This window comes from Carassius auratus, chromosome 32, assembly GCF_003368295.1.
Source record: "Carassius auratus strain Wakin chromosome 32, ASM336829v1, whole genome shotgun sequence".
NCBI classification, from domain to species: Eukaryota; Metazoa; Chordata; class Actinopteri; order Cypriniformes; family Cyprinidae; genus Carassius; species Carassius auratus.
Window position 1 is genome coordinate 21683403 of NC_039274.1, and position 17306 is coordinate 21700708.

The 17306-nt window shown below is 36.3% G+C and overlaps 1 protein-coding gene across 1 annotated transcript in view; it reads left to right on the plus strand.

The window, feature by feature from the left end:
* LOC113051834 (PH domain leucine-rich repeat-containing protein phosphatase 2) overlaps nt 1–15862 on the plus strand; it is a 47192-nt gene extending 31330 nt beyond the window's left edge. The window contains exons 8-19 of the mRNA XM_026215965.1: nt 1343–1573; nt 3030–3232; nt 3309–3369; nt 4988–5083; nt 6934–7089; nt 7999–8199; nt 8318–8480; nt 10058–10188; nt 10322–10435; nt 12092–12286; nt 12654–12885; nt 13303–15862. Of these exons, the coding sequence (XP_026071750.1) occupies nt 1343–1573; nt 3030–3232; nt 3309–3369; nt 4988–5083; nt 6934–7089; nt 7999–8199; nt 8318–8480; nt 10058–10188; nt 10322–10435; nt 12092–12286; nt 12654–12885; nt 13303–14559 (3040 nt within the window). The 3' untranslated portion in view covers nt 14560–15862. The remainder of the gene's footprint in view (nt 1–1342; nt 1574–3029; nt 3233–3308; nt 3370–4987; nt 5084–6933; nt 7090–7998; nt 8200–8317; nt 8481–10057; nt 10189–10321; nt 10436–12091; nt 12287–12653; nt 12886–13302) is intronic.
* The last annotated feature ends 1444 nt before the right edge of the window (nt 15863–17306 follow it).

The following is a 17306-nucleotide window of genomic DNA, read 5'->3' on the forward strand; positions in this document are numbered from 1 at the left end:
GTTTCTGCCAAAATGACCGCACACAAAATAATGAGAGCGATTATGGGTTATGATCTGAATAATCCTTTGATTTGCATGATTGTGTTTAAAATATTCATTGGTTTGTAGCACCGCTGCTCCCGCAATTACAGTCCGCTATATTCAAGTGTGCCACTAAAGAGCCTGTCGAACTAACGTCTTTTCCCCCTGAAATGAAGCAGTGAAATGCATGAAGTTCATCAGTGCAGATTAAATCAAGCATAAAAATCAGCCTAGTTTCACTGCTTTCAGATCTGAACATGACGGAGGCCTGCAGTGTCTTATATCTGGCTTAGTATTATATTATATTATATTATATTATATTATATTATATTATATTATATTATATTATATTATATTATATTATATTATATTATATTATATTATATTATATTATATATTATATTATATTATATTATATTATATTATATTGCATAATCTCTTTTATAATGTTGCTTTAATAAATTAACCAATGTAATATATAATATAATATAATATAATGTAATATAATATAATATAATATAATACATAATGCATGACTTTTCAAATTCTAAATTAAATATAATTGGTTAATAAATTAACCATTATACTAAAATATGATATTATAATAGAATGCTTGATCATAAAATGTTGCTTTAATAAATTAACCTTTATATAATATAATAGCTCTCAAATTAAAAGGAAAATAATAAAAATTTTATAAAATAAATTATTATATTATATTATATTATATTATATTATATTATATTATATTATATTATATTATATTATATTTTTATAGAATGCATGACTTCTCAAATTATAAATTCAATATAATTGGTTAAAAAAATTACCATTATACTAAAATATATGATATGATATGATATTATAATAGAATTATTGATATCATAAAATGTTGCTTTAATAATTTAACCATTATAATATATAATATAGTATGTTTATAATATAATATATAAACTCTCAAACTAATAAACTATAAATTAAATATTTATAAAATATATTATATTATATTATATTATATTATATTATATTATATTATATTATATTATATTATATTATATTCCTTACATATAATATGAGGATGAATTTATTAAAGCAACATTCTGTGAGGCTATGGAGAGTTATGACAAAAACAGTCACCAGTGTTCAATCAATAATTACACTAAAAAAACCTGAATATTATCCATTTTAATATTCATGAATTTGGCAGTCAATATAAATTGTTCATCTCAGAAATCGAGTTCTCCAGCGTAACCGTAACACTGTAGATGTGCTCTATGGCCAGATGTAATTTCTCTCCATAATTAAACTGTGATCTGCTCAGCTTACAGACGCTGTGTTTGGACGGGAATCTCCTGGAGTCTCTTCCGGAGGAGCTGGGAAACCTGACGCAGCTCTGCAGCTTGGGACTCTCCTTCAATGACTTCCCTCTGGTCCCCGGCGTGGTGGAGCGCCTCGGGGCCCTGGACAAGCTGGCGATGGCGGGGAACAGGGTGGAGACTCTGGATCTGTTCAGCCTGCTCCGAATGACTCACATTAAGAGTATTGATTTACGGTGAGCCGTTTCCCTCCCTCCCTCCCTGACAGGAAAAGACCCTCTATCTGACATGTAAAGCATCCAGCCACAGTTTGCTGTTTCTGTCGTATATCTGAGGTAAAATACAATAGATCATACTACAAGAATAGACTGATGTCAAAACTATTTAAAAGAAATATGACTCCACTTCTATCTCCACTTTCTTTGTACACAAAATAGCAGAAAATGTTCATAGACACTGATCGTTCACAGACATAACTCAGAAAACAAAGACAAGCGTACAGTTTGGATGAGAGACTTGTAGTTTTCCTGCTAGTTTTTATTATTATTAGTAGTAGTGTTTTATTTGAAGAAATTAATACTTTTTTTTCAGCAAAGATGCACTGAAATGACCAAAAGTGACAGTAAAAACATTAAGATTTTTACAAAATTATTTCAAATAAATACTGTTTTTATAACTTTGTATTCATCAAAGAATCCAGTCCTGAATATATATGTACGTGTGTGTGTGTGTGTGTGTGTGTGTGTGTGTGTGTCTACGTTTTCAACATTGATGATAACATTGAGCAGCAATGCTCTTTTTAAAGATCATGTGACACTGCAGACTGGAGTAATGATGTTAAAAATTCAGCTTTGATCACAGAAATGAATTATATTTTACAATATATTCACACAGAAACAGCTATTTTTATTTGAAATAATAATTGACATTATAACTATTTCTATTGTATTTTTATCCAATAAATGAACCCTTGGTGAGCATAAGAGTATTTTCTTAAATGTACATATTAGTCTTGTACTACTGTTCAAAAGGTTATATATATATATATATATATATATATATATATATATATATATATATATATATATATATATATATATATATATATATATATGATCTTATGAATACTAGTGTAAGACTAAAATTGCAATATCTTACAAAGATATGTAATATCTTATATTTTTTTTAGTCTCTTATATTCATTAACCCTGCATTTATTTGATTGAAATAGTTAAAACGGTACTATTGTGAAATATTTTAGCAATGTAAAATGACTGTTTCCTATATTAATATAGTATTTTGAAATGTTGTTTACTCCTGTGATGCGCAGCTGTATTTTCAGCATCATTTCTCCAGTCTTCAGTGTCACATGATCCTTCAGAAATCAGTCTAAAATGATGATTTGGAGCTCAAGAAACATATTATTATTATTATTATTATTATTATTATTATTATTATTATTAATGTTGAAAACAGTTGCACTGCTTAATTTTTAATTATTATTTGCTTCACATTTTATATATGTTTGAAATTGCTATTAGTAATATAAGTAAGATTTGCTCAAATGCTCTCATTACCTGTTTGCTGTTAGTGCTGTTCATTCAATATTATATTTTTGCCAGTTGGATTCTTCACTTGGGTTGATCTTCAGTATATCTGCAGCTGACACTAGGCCTGTGTTTTTGTGTGCAGGTTAAATGGCCTCCGCTGTGTTAAAAGTGAAACTGTGGAGCCGGTCAAACACCTCACCCAGCTGGACCTGAGAGACAACCAGCTGACGTCTCTGGACCTGAGCTCGGCCTGCAGTCTGGAGAGCCTGCAGTGTCAGAGGAACCAGCTGAGAGCCCTGACGCTCAGCGGCTTCACCCTGCGCTCGCTCCACGCCAGAGACAACCGTGAGTACAGACCTCCACGGCTTCGTGTCTGAACCAGAGGAGTCACCCCGTGTAATCACTCTATCATCTGTCATAGGTCTGACCACGGTCAACATCTACCCTGTTCCCAGCCAGCTCACACACATGGACCTGTCAAGGTAACTCACATTCATTCGGTGCAGATCACTGGTGAAACAAACATTTCTAGCAGCAAATCATTTGTTCTGTCCAAACTAAAAGTGAAAATGCTGCACTTAAATCAAAGTCAGTCGAAGCATATATGAAGTTTAAGTTTGCACCAGCGACCGACCATTTCATAAGAGACCGAAAAAATTATTTTTGCTTGTTGTGGTTGCACCTAGTTAATAAATGTTAATTGCAATCAAATACAGAACAATAATCACAACATGTTTACAAAATTAGTAATAGTACCAAAAATAATAATTGCTAATATCTCTGTAAAATAATTACAAATTGCAACTCTATTACTAAAACAAACTTTTTTAACACACTATTTTTATAATCATTTATCAGCTTAATATTACGTTTTTGTTAATTAAAATCAATAAAAAACTTAACCTTAACATGAAACAGAAAAATAATAAAAAAATGCATAAAAATAAAAAAAGTAAAGCTGAAATAAAATAAAAAAACAACAAAAAAATTGCAAATGCACAATAAATCTCAAAAAATATTAAAATGAGCACCTGCATTAGAAATAATTAGCAATCATAAATATCTACACTATAAAAATGAATTGCATATTGTTAATTTACATTTTGTTTAGTAGTACGTCTCTGTACTAGTGTTGTTGCCTTTAACTAAACAAAAATATTTTTAGTAACTAATGCTATTTATTATCTAATAATAATTAAAGAAACTTTGTTAAATTCAGCTGAAAATAAAGGAAAATATAAATATTAGGTTTAAAAACTAAAGGTAAAGTTCAATTAAAAAATGACAGTAGTGCATAACTAAATGACCAATACTTATGAAAACTGAAAATATAAATGTAAAAGCTAATTCAAAATATTAATAAATACTGTAAATGGATATAAATAATACTAAAACAACACTGCTCTGTACTTAGTAGGGCTGTCGAAATGGCTGAAAAACTAAATTCGGATTCTGTACTTAAATATTATCAAAATCCTAATTGTATTCAAATTTAAAATGCAGAATTAAAGAGATTTTGATTTTGGCTTCTCTCCTGAGGCCACAAGAGGGCGCTTCAAGCTAAATATTACTAAAGTACGTTTATTCAAAGCATAAGATAACATGAGAGGAAAAAAGTTGTTCTGAGTGAACGGCTTGGTTTCAGTTTTAATGTAAACAAGATCTTCTCCGCAGTAATGTTCTCTTTTTCCGCAATGTTTTTTAATGTACACCGCAGTAGCGCTGCCTCTTGTGGCCTCAACTGGATAAACTAACAAAAACATTATAATGCCACGACACTTACATCGTCATCACATCTCGTGCGCCACTGATAAGGCTGCCTCCTGACGCACACCTAAAATTCTAATGCAACGTTTTTGCATTCGAATGTGGATTTATTTTTCATTTTATTTTTTACACATATTGAAATTTTCGAAAACATTTTTTGACAGCCCTGGTAGTTAGTAGTGTACTTGCACTAAAACATGCACATTGTAATGCAATTGTGACCGAATGTTGACCAGCTCATCTACAAGAGGCTCGGCTTTACCCTGCTCACTCCTGTACAATGCTAATGCTCTGCTGTAATTAGCCTGGAGTTAATTCCCATCCCTCCTGCAGGAATCTCCTGGAATACCTGCCAGACTGGGTCTGTGACAGCAGGAAGATTGAGGTGCTGGACGTCTCCCATAATCTGCTGTCTGAGCTCCCGGCCAGGTGCGTGTGTGTGTGTGTGTGTGTAGACTGCTTTTGCATCTTCCTCAGTTTCTAAACTGAGACGGTGGATCTGAATAGAAATGGGCCGGCGTTCATCAGCAGACTTGATGCTGTCTCAGAGCAAAGTGATGTAAACGCCAAGCAGATGCAAGCACCATTTCTAGCTAATTTCACATTAACACACAGTCCTTTGCATCTGAAAGAGCTAAAAGCCGTGCACAAATGAGATAATAAGCGGCTTGAAGTTTGTGTCCCGTTTGAGACTTTGAGTGATGCACTCTTTGACCTATGTGAAAAAGTGAATTCTGTCTGCCTTTATTTAGTCAACCTCATGTTGTTCCAAACTAATAATGCTGTTATATTTTCCATGAGAAGAGAATGTTTTGAAGAGTCGTCATGAAGCTCTCACATGCCATTCTTCACAGCAGAGTCAATATTGTCTGCTTGCTTTTTGCTTAAACAAATACAAGAACCGAAGTGTAATGCTATTTTTTTTTTCTTAAGTCCAGTGTAAATATTTTAATCATATTAAACCATATTTAATGTATAAATAATATTTTATGACCCTGGACCACAAAAAAAGTCTTAAAATTTAAATTTTGCGAAATTAAGATTTATACATCATCTGAAAGATGAATAAATAAGCTTTCCATTGATGCATGGTTTGTTATTTGGCAGAGATCTACTATTTTAAAATCTGGAATCTGAGGATGCAAAAATGCTAAATATTGAGAAGATCACCTTTTAAAGTTGTCAAAATTAATTCTTAGCAATGCATATTACTAACCAAAAACTAAGTTTTGATATATTTACTGTATGAAATTTACAAAATATTTTCATGGAACATGATCTTTACTTAATATCCTAATGATTTTGGCGTAAAAGAAAAATCTATATCATTTTGACCCATACAATGTATTTTTGGCAATTGCTACAAATATACCCCAGGGACTTGAGACTGGTTTTGAGCTCCAGGGTCACATATGAATAAAAAGGTGTAAATAACATTTTAAATAATATTTTAGTGAAATGCCACTTAAATGTGTGTTTTTTTCCTCACATAAAACTATTGTTTGGCTTCAGAAGACTAGAACTAGGGTGGTGTGTATATTAGGACTGCATGATTAATCAAAATAAACCTGAAATTGTGATATGGCTTAGTGTGATTTTAATTAAATAGATATATGCATCGCTTGTTTAAATGTGAGATAATTTTATAATTATTTTTTCTTAAATACTAATTTTAATTGAGCGTTACATGAAAACGTATATACTGAAGAAAAAAAATAATAATAATCAGTTGCAGCCATAAATAGTAATATTGTAATTTTACATCTGTGCTGAAAAATAAAATGTTATTATTTTCTTCAATGATCTTTATTTGACAGTAAATAAATGTACATAATTATTATTTACTTAAAAATCCTGTCGCAGCTTAAATTTTGTTTGATATTTTAATTTAGTAATAATTATTATTATTATTTGCAGTTAAATGTATATTATTATATTTAAAATATATTATTAGTTACAGTATTATTTACATTACTATTATTCATTTATTTTTAATATATAAAATCATATTTTTGCAATTTTACAATTGCGATTTTGATCCCCATACCAACCCCCCCACCCCATTTTATTTTTTTATTTTTTATACAAATAATTTAATAATAGTAAATGGGTTTTGATAGACATGATGATGAGTAAATGATCCCTGTAAAGGTGTCTAGGCATTGATGGGTTCTTTGCTTTTGAGTTTCTTCCCTCATTTAAAACTTTTAAACTATGTTTTAAGCATGAAACCAAGTCTTTGAAACCAGACTTTCTTTCTCTGTCCCTCCTTCTTTCAGATTTCTCAGCAGTCTGAGTCTGCGTAAACTGCTGGCTGGGAACAACCGGCTGGAGAGACTGGCTGACCTGCTCGATCACGTCCCGCTGGAAACACTCGACCTGCAGCACAACAAGCTGCGCCAACTTCCAGAGAGCTTCTTCTACAAAGCCTTGAAGTAGGTCACTCCCTCCTTCTGTCCTCTCTCTCTCTCCGGCTCTGCTTTCGGTTTTCTCTTTCTCTCTCCATCTTCCTTGTGTTTTCCCTCTCTGTTTCCTGCGATTTATTTATTTATTTCTGCCGGATCTCTCTCTGGTCTGGACCTTTATTCCTGCTGCTTGAGCTATTCCTGGTCTTTTACAGGAACTTCGCAAACTGCTGTTTGGAAATAATAAATGCTCAGATACAGATACACACTCGGAGCTACTTTGGAACTGTAGCTACTCAAGATTTTAATGTAGTTAAACTAAAGTCAAGCTACTAAGAACAAGTGTCCAACTACATTTGAGTAATTAAATTGAACAAAGTCTTTTTAATTAGATATCAGATTATGTCATTTGTCCTTTAATCAGGGTAGACTCAAAACATGTTTAAAGTGAAAGATTTACAGTTAAATTTATATGAAACTGGAAAACAGGGTTATAATAGTAAACTAAAACCGGAATTTTTTTTTTTACTCTATAAAATAAACATTAACTAAAGCAAAATATAAATAATTATTGTTAAAGGGATACTCCACCCCAAAATGAAATTTTTGTCATTAATCTCTTACCCCCATGTCGCTCCAAACCCATAAAAGCTTTGTTTGTCTTCAGAACACAATTTAAGAGATTTTGGATGAAAACCTGGAGGCTTGTGACTGTCCCATAGACTGATGTGTGTGTGTATGTAAGAGCCCGCAGCTCTTCCATTTCCTGTAGCTTAATTTACTTGTCATCCATTGAGCATCTCTAATGCTGAAAGATGTGCTGCAGCTCTGAGGCTTTGGTTGTATCATCTCAATAATTTTTGCTTTACTTTCTCATTAAAAAAAAACATGATTGTACTGCTTGTAAACTTGTCTTCCCTTGTTCTTCTTGTCTACTAGTTTAAAGTATTTGAATGTGTCTGCCAATGCGCTGGAGACGATCCCGCCGAGCAGCCAATCAGAGGAGAGCCTCAGCACCCTGCAGGAGCTCTATCTCACAGGAAACAACCTGAATGAGAGCTGCGCTGCTCTACTGGTGGGGCATCAGAACCTGCGGGTCTTGCATATGGCTTATAACCAACTGCAGTCCTTCCCTGCTAGGTAGCCTATTAATCAAATTAGATACTAAAAATGTGGACCCTCAGATGGCCCTGTGTGATGATATCGGTGTAAATGACCTTGAATTCTGCTAATGTTCCTTTCTTTGTTATGTTTTCAGCAAGCTCAGTAAGCTGGAGGTCCTGGAGGAACTGAATCTGAGTGGGAACAAGCTGAAAATGATCCCCTCCACCGTGTCCAGCTGCAAGAGACTGCACACGCTCATCGTCCACTCCAACCATATCAGCGTGTTCCCAGAAGTCCTCAGCCTCCCCGAGATCAAGGTCTGTGACTTATGGTGACAGGACATATGAAAGCCCCTAAATATCGTAAGGATTAGTGGTCAACCAATATATCGACAAAGCCGATATATCGGCCGATATTTGGCATTTTTCATATATGCTCGCAGTCTCTCTCTTGATTACTGTTGTTGTTAACAGTTCTGTCTTATACTGATACTGAAGTCTGGCTAATAATAAAAATCAGATAGAATGGTTAAAGGAATTAATGTATACAAAAAGTATTTTTTTAATTGAATGCTTTAAACTCGTGATTTCATATTATGCTGCGCTTTATGCAATTGGCCGCTGTCATATTCATATAATTTTCACTGTGTGCTGAGTGTTACCTGGCTTTATTTGAAAAATATGATTCCCAGTGCACACAAACTTTCCCAGAATAATGAGTGCACTGTTGGTTACAGTGTTTACTTTCTTTTTAATTTGTATTTTTATTAAATATTTATTTATTGGTGAAAAATGCTTTGTCATCTAAAGTATAAATGTGTTTATGTTACACATTTATTTTTTAATCAATTGCCCAATGATTACACATTTCTTAAATATTAATCAAACAAAATATCTATTTTATCGGCTATTGGCCCTCCTGCTTTTCAAGATATCGGCAGCAGCTGTCAGAAAAACAGTATCGACCACTAGTAAGAATCTTAAGTCAACCACAGAGTCATCAGGTGGCAGTAATGAATGAATATCTAAAAATGTAAAATTGTAATCTATGCATAGCTATTGCAGTAATTAAAGTTAGAAGAGAAAAGGTTTAGTAGCTATCATCAATGTTCATGGACATGGTTTATATTTTAATGAATGTTTAAATTCTAATTCTAACATATTAGAATGTTTTCTGAAGGACTGTAGTGAGCAATGGCTGCTAAAAAAATTTTTTTTAATCTTTTAAATTGTACAAATATTTCACTTTTTTTTTTTTACTGTATTTTTAATTAAATAAGTGCAGCCATAGTGAGCATGAGACTTCTTTAAAAAAAAAAAAAAAAAAAAAATTATATATATATATATATATATATATATATATATATATATATATATAATAATATTAATATTTATAATATAATTGTGAAAACGTATTTTTTTTCATTGATTAAAAAAAAGGGGGCTTATTTAGTTAAGTCTGATAAAACAGAATAATTTTTGTCCCCAAATCCCCAAAATTTGGGCTGTTGTTTGTTACACATTTTATTTTATTTCACATTTATTTCACCATAATTTAACATCGTTTTATAATGCATCTTTATTTTCCTTTTACTTTCATTTGTTTTACATTATTTTATATTTCACAAGTTCATTTAGTATTTAGTTAAGTCTGTCAAAACTGAATCATTTTGTCCCCAAAATTCAACAAAAATTGGCAGTTGTTTGTTAAACACTTTTATTTTATGTTTTATTTCACAGTATATTTTACATTCTTTAACATTTTTTTTAACCTTTATTTATTTAGCGTTATTTTTATCATGTTCATCCTTTGGTCCAACAAAACAGGGCTGTTGTTTGTCACACTCCATTCAGTGTTTCACATGAAGAATGTATTTTGTCTGCTCTTTGTGCAGCTAGTAGATGTGAGCTGTAATGAGCAGACCGAAATCCTTTTGCCGGACTCTCTGCCTTCAACCCTACAAGAGCTGGATCTGACCGGCAACAGCAGCCTCATGTTAGAGCACAAAACACTCAACCTCTTCAGGTGAGATGCTACAAGCAGCAGTTGCACATTATGCAGCTGATGAATATTAATTTGTTCTGATCCACTCAAAGACCCGGGTGGTTAATTGCTTTTGTGTTTTTTGTCTTTATCTCTGTGTCCTCCTCTCTTCCAGTCACATCAGTACTTTGAAGCTGGACCAGAAGCCAGCCGTGACCGCAGGAGACACACGGGGCACGTCCGCCCTGTGGGATCATGGTTACGCTGAGATGTGTGGGCAAAGGAACAAGTGAGCAAAATCTGGAGACATTTGGAAACGATGAGTGTGTTTGTCAGTGTTGGTTGGTTTGGTTAAGGAAGCCTAAATCTAAAAAAAGAAGCTGTTCACCAGAATACAATCCAGAACCTCCAATTATCTATTATATTTTTAATTTATGAAAGTCAAATGCTAACATAAATGACTAGTTTGTAGGCCCAATAAATATTTTTTTCATTGCAATATCTGATTAATCCATCCCTAAAAAAACTAACCAATCAGGTTGTTGTTGTTTTTTTAATGCCGATCAGACTAACTCTAAATATTTGGAAGAATAAAAATAATCTTAACTGCCGTTTTCTTACTTAAGAAATAAATATATTTGTAATCTAAATTTGAATCAGTTTTATTCCCAAAAATACTTAAGATTTTTTTTTTCTTATGTTTGTTCTTAAAACAAACCTTAAGAATTCAAATTCTTCAAAATAATCTTCTGAAAAATCATTGTATATAAGTTAGGATAACCTCCAACTTGTCTTAAATCCCAAAAGATAAGTTGTTTATTGAATTTATTGGCCTATTTTAAATATTAAGTATTGCAACATAACACTTGCTAGGTCACATTTGTTGGCGATATACAGCGTATAGGTTGTCTCATTTCAGAAAAGTAACAATTTTCAAATTGACTATTTGATAATGGACTAATTACTAGGATTTCTTCGAAATTCAAAAGAAGCCAGTCTCAATAGTGTTTGTGCTTATTATAATATTACGTAATCAGCAGTCAGCCAAAAAGCTAGTTTTTCATTTCATTGGATCAGAAAGTCTTCTGCAGTAGCTGCTAATCATATGGAAAGTGAAGTGACATTCAGCCAAGTATGGTATACGCAGAATTCGTGCTCTGCATTTAACCCATCCAAAGTGCACACACACACACACACACACACAGTGAACACACACCCAGAGCAGTGGGCAACCATTTATGCCGCGGCGACCAGGGAGCAGTTGGGATCCGAGATTCGAACCCACAACCTTAAGGTTAGGACTCAAACTCTTTAACCACTAGGCCACGACTTCCCCAAACACATATAACACTAACGATATTGTCTTCTTAAGAATAAGAGGTTCTTATGAAAACCTTAAAACTTCCAGAGTATCTTTCAAGGATTGCACTTAAGAAAAATTCCTAGTGTGTAAGAATTTTCCTTGAAAAGACTAAAACGTTTTGTGTATCCAGATGTTTTGCCAATCTGGCCCTGAGACAACTAATCATCCAACCAATAAATATTTAGATGGCATAAAAACAGTTGGCATTCTCAGAATAATTGTAGCGTTGGGTTTCACAGTAGATTTGGCAGAAACCAAGGGAAAGACGCAGCTGGAACGTCTTGTTTCTACATGTTTAATGTGACCTCAGTGTGTTCGGCTCCCCCTGCGAAGGGCATTACCTCCACAGTTTCAAAGCAGTCCGTCTCAAATATCTCATCCTCTCTCTGTACCCTTCATACACCGAGGGGGGCCACTTTTGTGTTTGTGAGAGTGTGTATGTACCTATAGAGGTGTATCTCTTACCATTCATTGAAATGTATTTGTAATGTGATATTGTACACATTGTAATATTTGGGTTGGGTGTTGGTTTCATGAAGCGCATTTGTTCCATTGAAATCTGCTGTTTTTATCTGGGTTCAGGTTGTGTGTGTCTGTGCTGGCTGTGGATCACTTCGGGGACAGTCCGGACGCTGCTTATGGGATTTTTGATGGCGACCGTAATGAGGAAGTTTCCAGGTTACTGCAGTGCACCATGGGAGATGTATTGGCAGAGGAGATACAGCACTCCAGTGTGGACAGTGTATACATGTGCAACACTTTCCTTACCTCTCATAGGTGTGTTTTGCATACTCCCACACACACACATTAAGTGTGTTTTGCCTTTAGTTTTTTTTTTACTTTTAAATTTTAAATTCATGAAGGTTCTGTAAACCTAAAGATATTATATATTCTATCATAGTTGTGCAGTACTATCATAATTCGTACGTTTGAGTGCAAAACAAAAACATTATTGCATCCGCCATATTTTCCCACCGATGCTTCTCTGGAATCAAAGAAAACCCACACGTAATTATGACTTGCCGTTCAACTTGTAACAATATGACTTGAACCCACCATAGTTCATACAGAGCTTTTGATTTATATTCTTATCTATATAAATAATAAATGCATTTCTCATATTGCTGTCGTGCATTTTTTGCAGGAAACTTGGCATGGCAGGCCAGAAGCTCGGTGCCTCTGCTCTGCTCTGTTACATCCATCACGAGTCCTCCGAAGCTGGCCGCTACTTCAGTCTCACTGTGGCCAACGTAGGCACCTGCCAGGCTGTACTGTGTCGTGATGGACAACCTCTTGCCCTCTCAAAGGTTTTCAGCCTAGAACAGAGCGCTGAGGAGATGGAGCGCGTCAAACTGGCAAAAGCTATTATCACTGAGGTATTGACTCGTTCTAAATTCATCCCATAGACCTTAGTAAGGTCAGACGCCATATGAAATTGGACGAAGCTGAAAACCAGGCTGTGAGGGATAGACTCAATCGTAATAATGGCCCACGCTGTATGAAGTTCCTAGATCATGTAATTCTGAAAACTTTCAAAACTGTTTTATGGAGTTTTCTCTCCTGAATTGGATGGAAAGACGTTTTGTCAGCTGAACAATCACTGAACGCACTTTACTACTATCCCTCACCTCTTAGCCTTGGGTTCATTCCTGTCGAAAATTAAATATGGCTCTACCCGGACTAATGCCTTTAAGCCAACTGGCTGATGCATCATGCTGTTTATTGGAAATATGGCCTTGAATGAGAAGTAACGGCTTATTTGTGTCTCTAATCATTTGATTCTTGTGCTGTAGGATAACAAGGTGAGTGGGGTGACATGCTGCTCACGGTTACTTGGCTGTTCCTACCTGTTTCCTTGGGTGCTTCCCAAACCCTGGGTGCACACAGAGCCTCTGTGTTCCCAGGATGAGTTCCTGATCCTAGGAAACAAAGCACTTTTCCAGAAGGTTTCCTACCAGGAGGCAGTGAGCACTGTGCTGGCTGTCAGAGACCCCCGCGCTGCTGCCAAAAAGCTGTGCACGCTGGCACAGAGCTATGGGTGCCGGGACAATGTCGGAGCAGTAGTGGTAGCTTTGCATATCGGAGAAGACAGCTGTACGTGCGAGCCTCCTCTCTCGACCGCAGAAGCCCGAGGACCAACAGCCCAGACACTGTTACCGATCTCTGTGTCTCCTGGTGACCTTGCCACACCGTCTTCTAGCAGTGGCATCGCCTCTGAGTTCAACAGCGAGATGTCCGCTTCGGAAGTGGGCAGCGAGGCTGGGTCCACCGCTTCAGACGAGCACCCCTCTTCAGGACCAACGGCTCGTCCGGAGCGCCGCTGTAGTTTGCATCCGACCGCTACCTTGTGTAACACCGGGCCAGGGGCGCACCCGGCTCTATTCCAGCGGCAGCCTTCCAGCGCAACCTTCTCAAGCAACCAATCGGACAACGGACTGGACAGCGACGACGAGGCTCCTTTAGAAGGCGTCATCTCAAACGGGAGTAAGCTTGAGGTGGAAGTGGACATCCACTGCTGCGCTTTTCAGCTGCGCTCCGGACCACCGGAAAGTCCCAAGGACCCGGACGGCCAGGATGATTCGAGGGGCTCGGATTATCCCAACAGCAAAATGCGGCGGCAAAACAGCGTGGTGGTTTCTGCCACCAACGGCTGCCTGCTGGCCGTATGCGGCCGAGAGATCTCGGATCTGAAGAAGTCTCCTTCAACCTCCAGCCTCTTTGGGAAGAAGCTCTCTAATGGCTCCGTAGTGGCTCTCGAGGACAGCCACAATATTATTGAGGTAGCACTGGAGGCCCCAAAAAAGAAGTCGGGATATTTCGCCGCACCAGCCCAGCAAGACCCGGAAGACCAGTTAATTATACCGCCGAGTCTGGAGCAAGATGTGCGGGAGCAGCTGAGAGGACAGAGCCCTGTGGTTCCCGGGCCGCCACCGGCTCCTTCAACGCCGCCTTCAGCAAGAGACCCCAACTGGGACCATACTCAATCCACCATCGCTGGTCTGCACCCCACCACCGTCCTGCAACAGGACGTCTACGACACCGCTCTATAGCTGGTGCAAGAGGACCACACCATCGGAGCATCTCTGCATCATAGTGCCACATCAAAGAGGCTAGCACGCTCGAGATAATCCAGTTCTTATTTAGCGTCATCACGTGTGGGTCCCTGCATCTGCATTCTTGGGCTGATCTGCGGTGGCCACATCCAAGTCAAGGATGGAAATGGGTGACAAGTCAGGACCGATGACATCTTGAAGATTGAGGTCTCAGATTGTGGAAAAACATGGGCTATTTCTGACCAAAAACCACAGCATGGAGCTGGAGTACCTCATTATCACCATGCCGTGAGTTCATCTCGACATTCGCCCTTTATATCAAAGGTCACAGGCTTAAGTAGGCTTCAGTGATCACATTTGCCTTCTGGTGGAAAGATACTATCAAGCTAAACTGAGACCAAAAGATGAGAAAAGTGCCTCTTAAAGATGGTTGAGGTTCAGAGCCTTTACTGTTCTGGTGCAGTGTTGTTCTCCTTCCTTCCCATAGTGGCGACTAGTCTGTAATCTGCACTTTTGAAGTCCATGAGGAAAAGTTTTCAGTTGGATATCTTCCCCATTTGACCTGCTGGAAACATCCCGCTCCGTTTCATGGAAAAGAGTTGTCATTGTGGAAAGAAGTATTGTTGAAAAAGACAAGAGCGTTCTCCACCATCCCTGAAAATAACACAATACATAAATAATAACACAATAATGCACGATAGAAGAGTACGATGAACCCAACGTAACATTCAAACCCTAGAGGGGGAATCGATCAAGTGATGGAGGTCAGAGTGAGATGGAGACAAATACTACATCCAGTGCTCAGAGGAAGCATCGCCACACCTTTAAGGTCATTTTGGGGAGCAGAAAGACCTCACAATCTTGTCTGAACTCCTATCTTGAGCGGTTTCGGGTTGTCTAGAGTACTTGAAGTTTCGAGTGTGCCATGACTACATGACAGAGCCCCTGCTATACAGCCTTGGGCTGAAAATATGTCATTGGGTCTTTGTAGTAGTGCAGTTTTACTGTGGATCTCAGTGAAGCTGGGATATTTGCTCCTCATCTCATAATCAAGGAAAAAATGAACAGCTGACATTGAGGTTTAATTATATATGAGAGATCCTGTATTGTGCGTGTGGGTATGTGTGCTCTATTTTAGCCATTCATGGTACGTACAAGAACGACCTGGGAAGGAGAATATATTGGTCATCTGAGTTTGTCATTGCCACAATCACAGTATCAGGGAATTCTGTGCAGTAAAACACTGTGCTCATGGTTTGAGGAGACATCTAGTGGTGTGTATTGAAAACAAGGGTCTTTCCAGAAATTTATATATATATATATATATATATATATATATATATATATATATATATATATATATATATATATATATATATATATATATATATATATATATATATATATATATATATATATATATATGCAGGAGATTTAAAGTTAGGGACAGTCGAGTACTAAGCCCATTGTGAATTGTTAATTTACTTATGTTATCTAAAGCCCTTTTTTATTTTGTCAATTGTAGGGCATCAGTTGCATTACATTATGTTTTAATTTATTAGTTGTACTCTTATAATTCATGATTTCATTCATAGTCTTTACATAGGAAGCAAATTCCCATTGACACTCATGCACTTCAAATACAGAAATGTAATCACAGCATCGGCAGGTTTACAACAACAAAAAATCATCAACTTGAAATTGAGCTTAAGCGTGTTTGTATGCTCAGATATTACGTTTAACAAATTGCATCTCACGATTCAGATCTTTTTTTAATTACTGTTCTCCATGGTCATTTGTGCCAAACTTGCATACAGATTTGTGTTCGTTATGAGAAAAAGCTGCCACGTAACTAACCTGGATCCCAGTATTTAACTACGAGGAAGGTTTTGAACTTTAACTTTTACTGCCATTAACCTGTCTTCAAGCATTAGAAAGATATTCGAGGGGTTAATTATAATTGCCTACAGACCTGAAACTGTAGCTCTAGTGCCAAAAGATGCGTAGTAGTGGTTCCTGAAGGGAAGGTAGGTTATTTTGAGTATTTCGGCCATCCCTTGTGTGCTCCTAAAGCCAGTATTGTGCACACAGCAGCATCATGGCCTTAAAACAGGTTTCCTCAATCTTTTCTTTAGTGTTTCTATTCCAATTCCCTTTTTTTCACTCAAAAATGACATTTTCTAGAAATATATCCTTAGATTCCCTAAATCATTTAGAGCTGTATGCTATTAAACAATCTTATAAAGTAAAATAGTTTTACACTGTATAAGCACTTTGTACATAGCTCAGATTTAAGAATTGGATTTTACCGATTGTCGAAATGCAGTCGTCATTAGGCTTTGATTTGTGGCCTCTTTTATGTCTTTAATAACCCCTGAAAATGTCATTTGTTCTGTTTGGTTGAAAGGCGAGATGTGGTTGAGGCACAACATGCTGAGTCATACTGTGCTAAGAGGCAGAGTACAAGCGTTTTGACGGCGTGCTTTGTTTGCAGGATCTAGTCCAAGTCTGTTAATAGCTATAGAAGCATTACATCCCTCGCAGTGTTTTAACATTGAAAGGAAACAACATCACTGATACAGCCACTTTATTACCACTTCGAGAGCACCTTCTATAGACCTACAACATGGTGCATATCTGAATCATGCTTAAAAATGACATATGCAACAATTATACGTCTCTAATAAGATTAGAATATTGAAGAATATTGAAGAATATGGGAAAAATCCATAAATGTGTTTGTT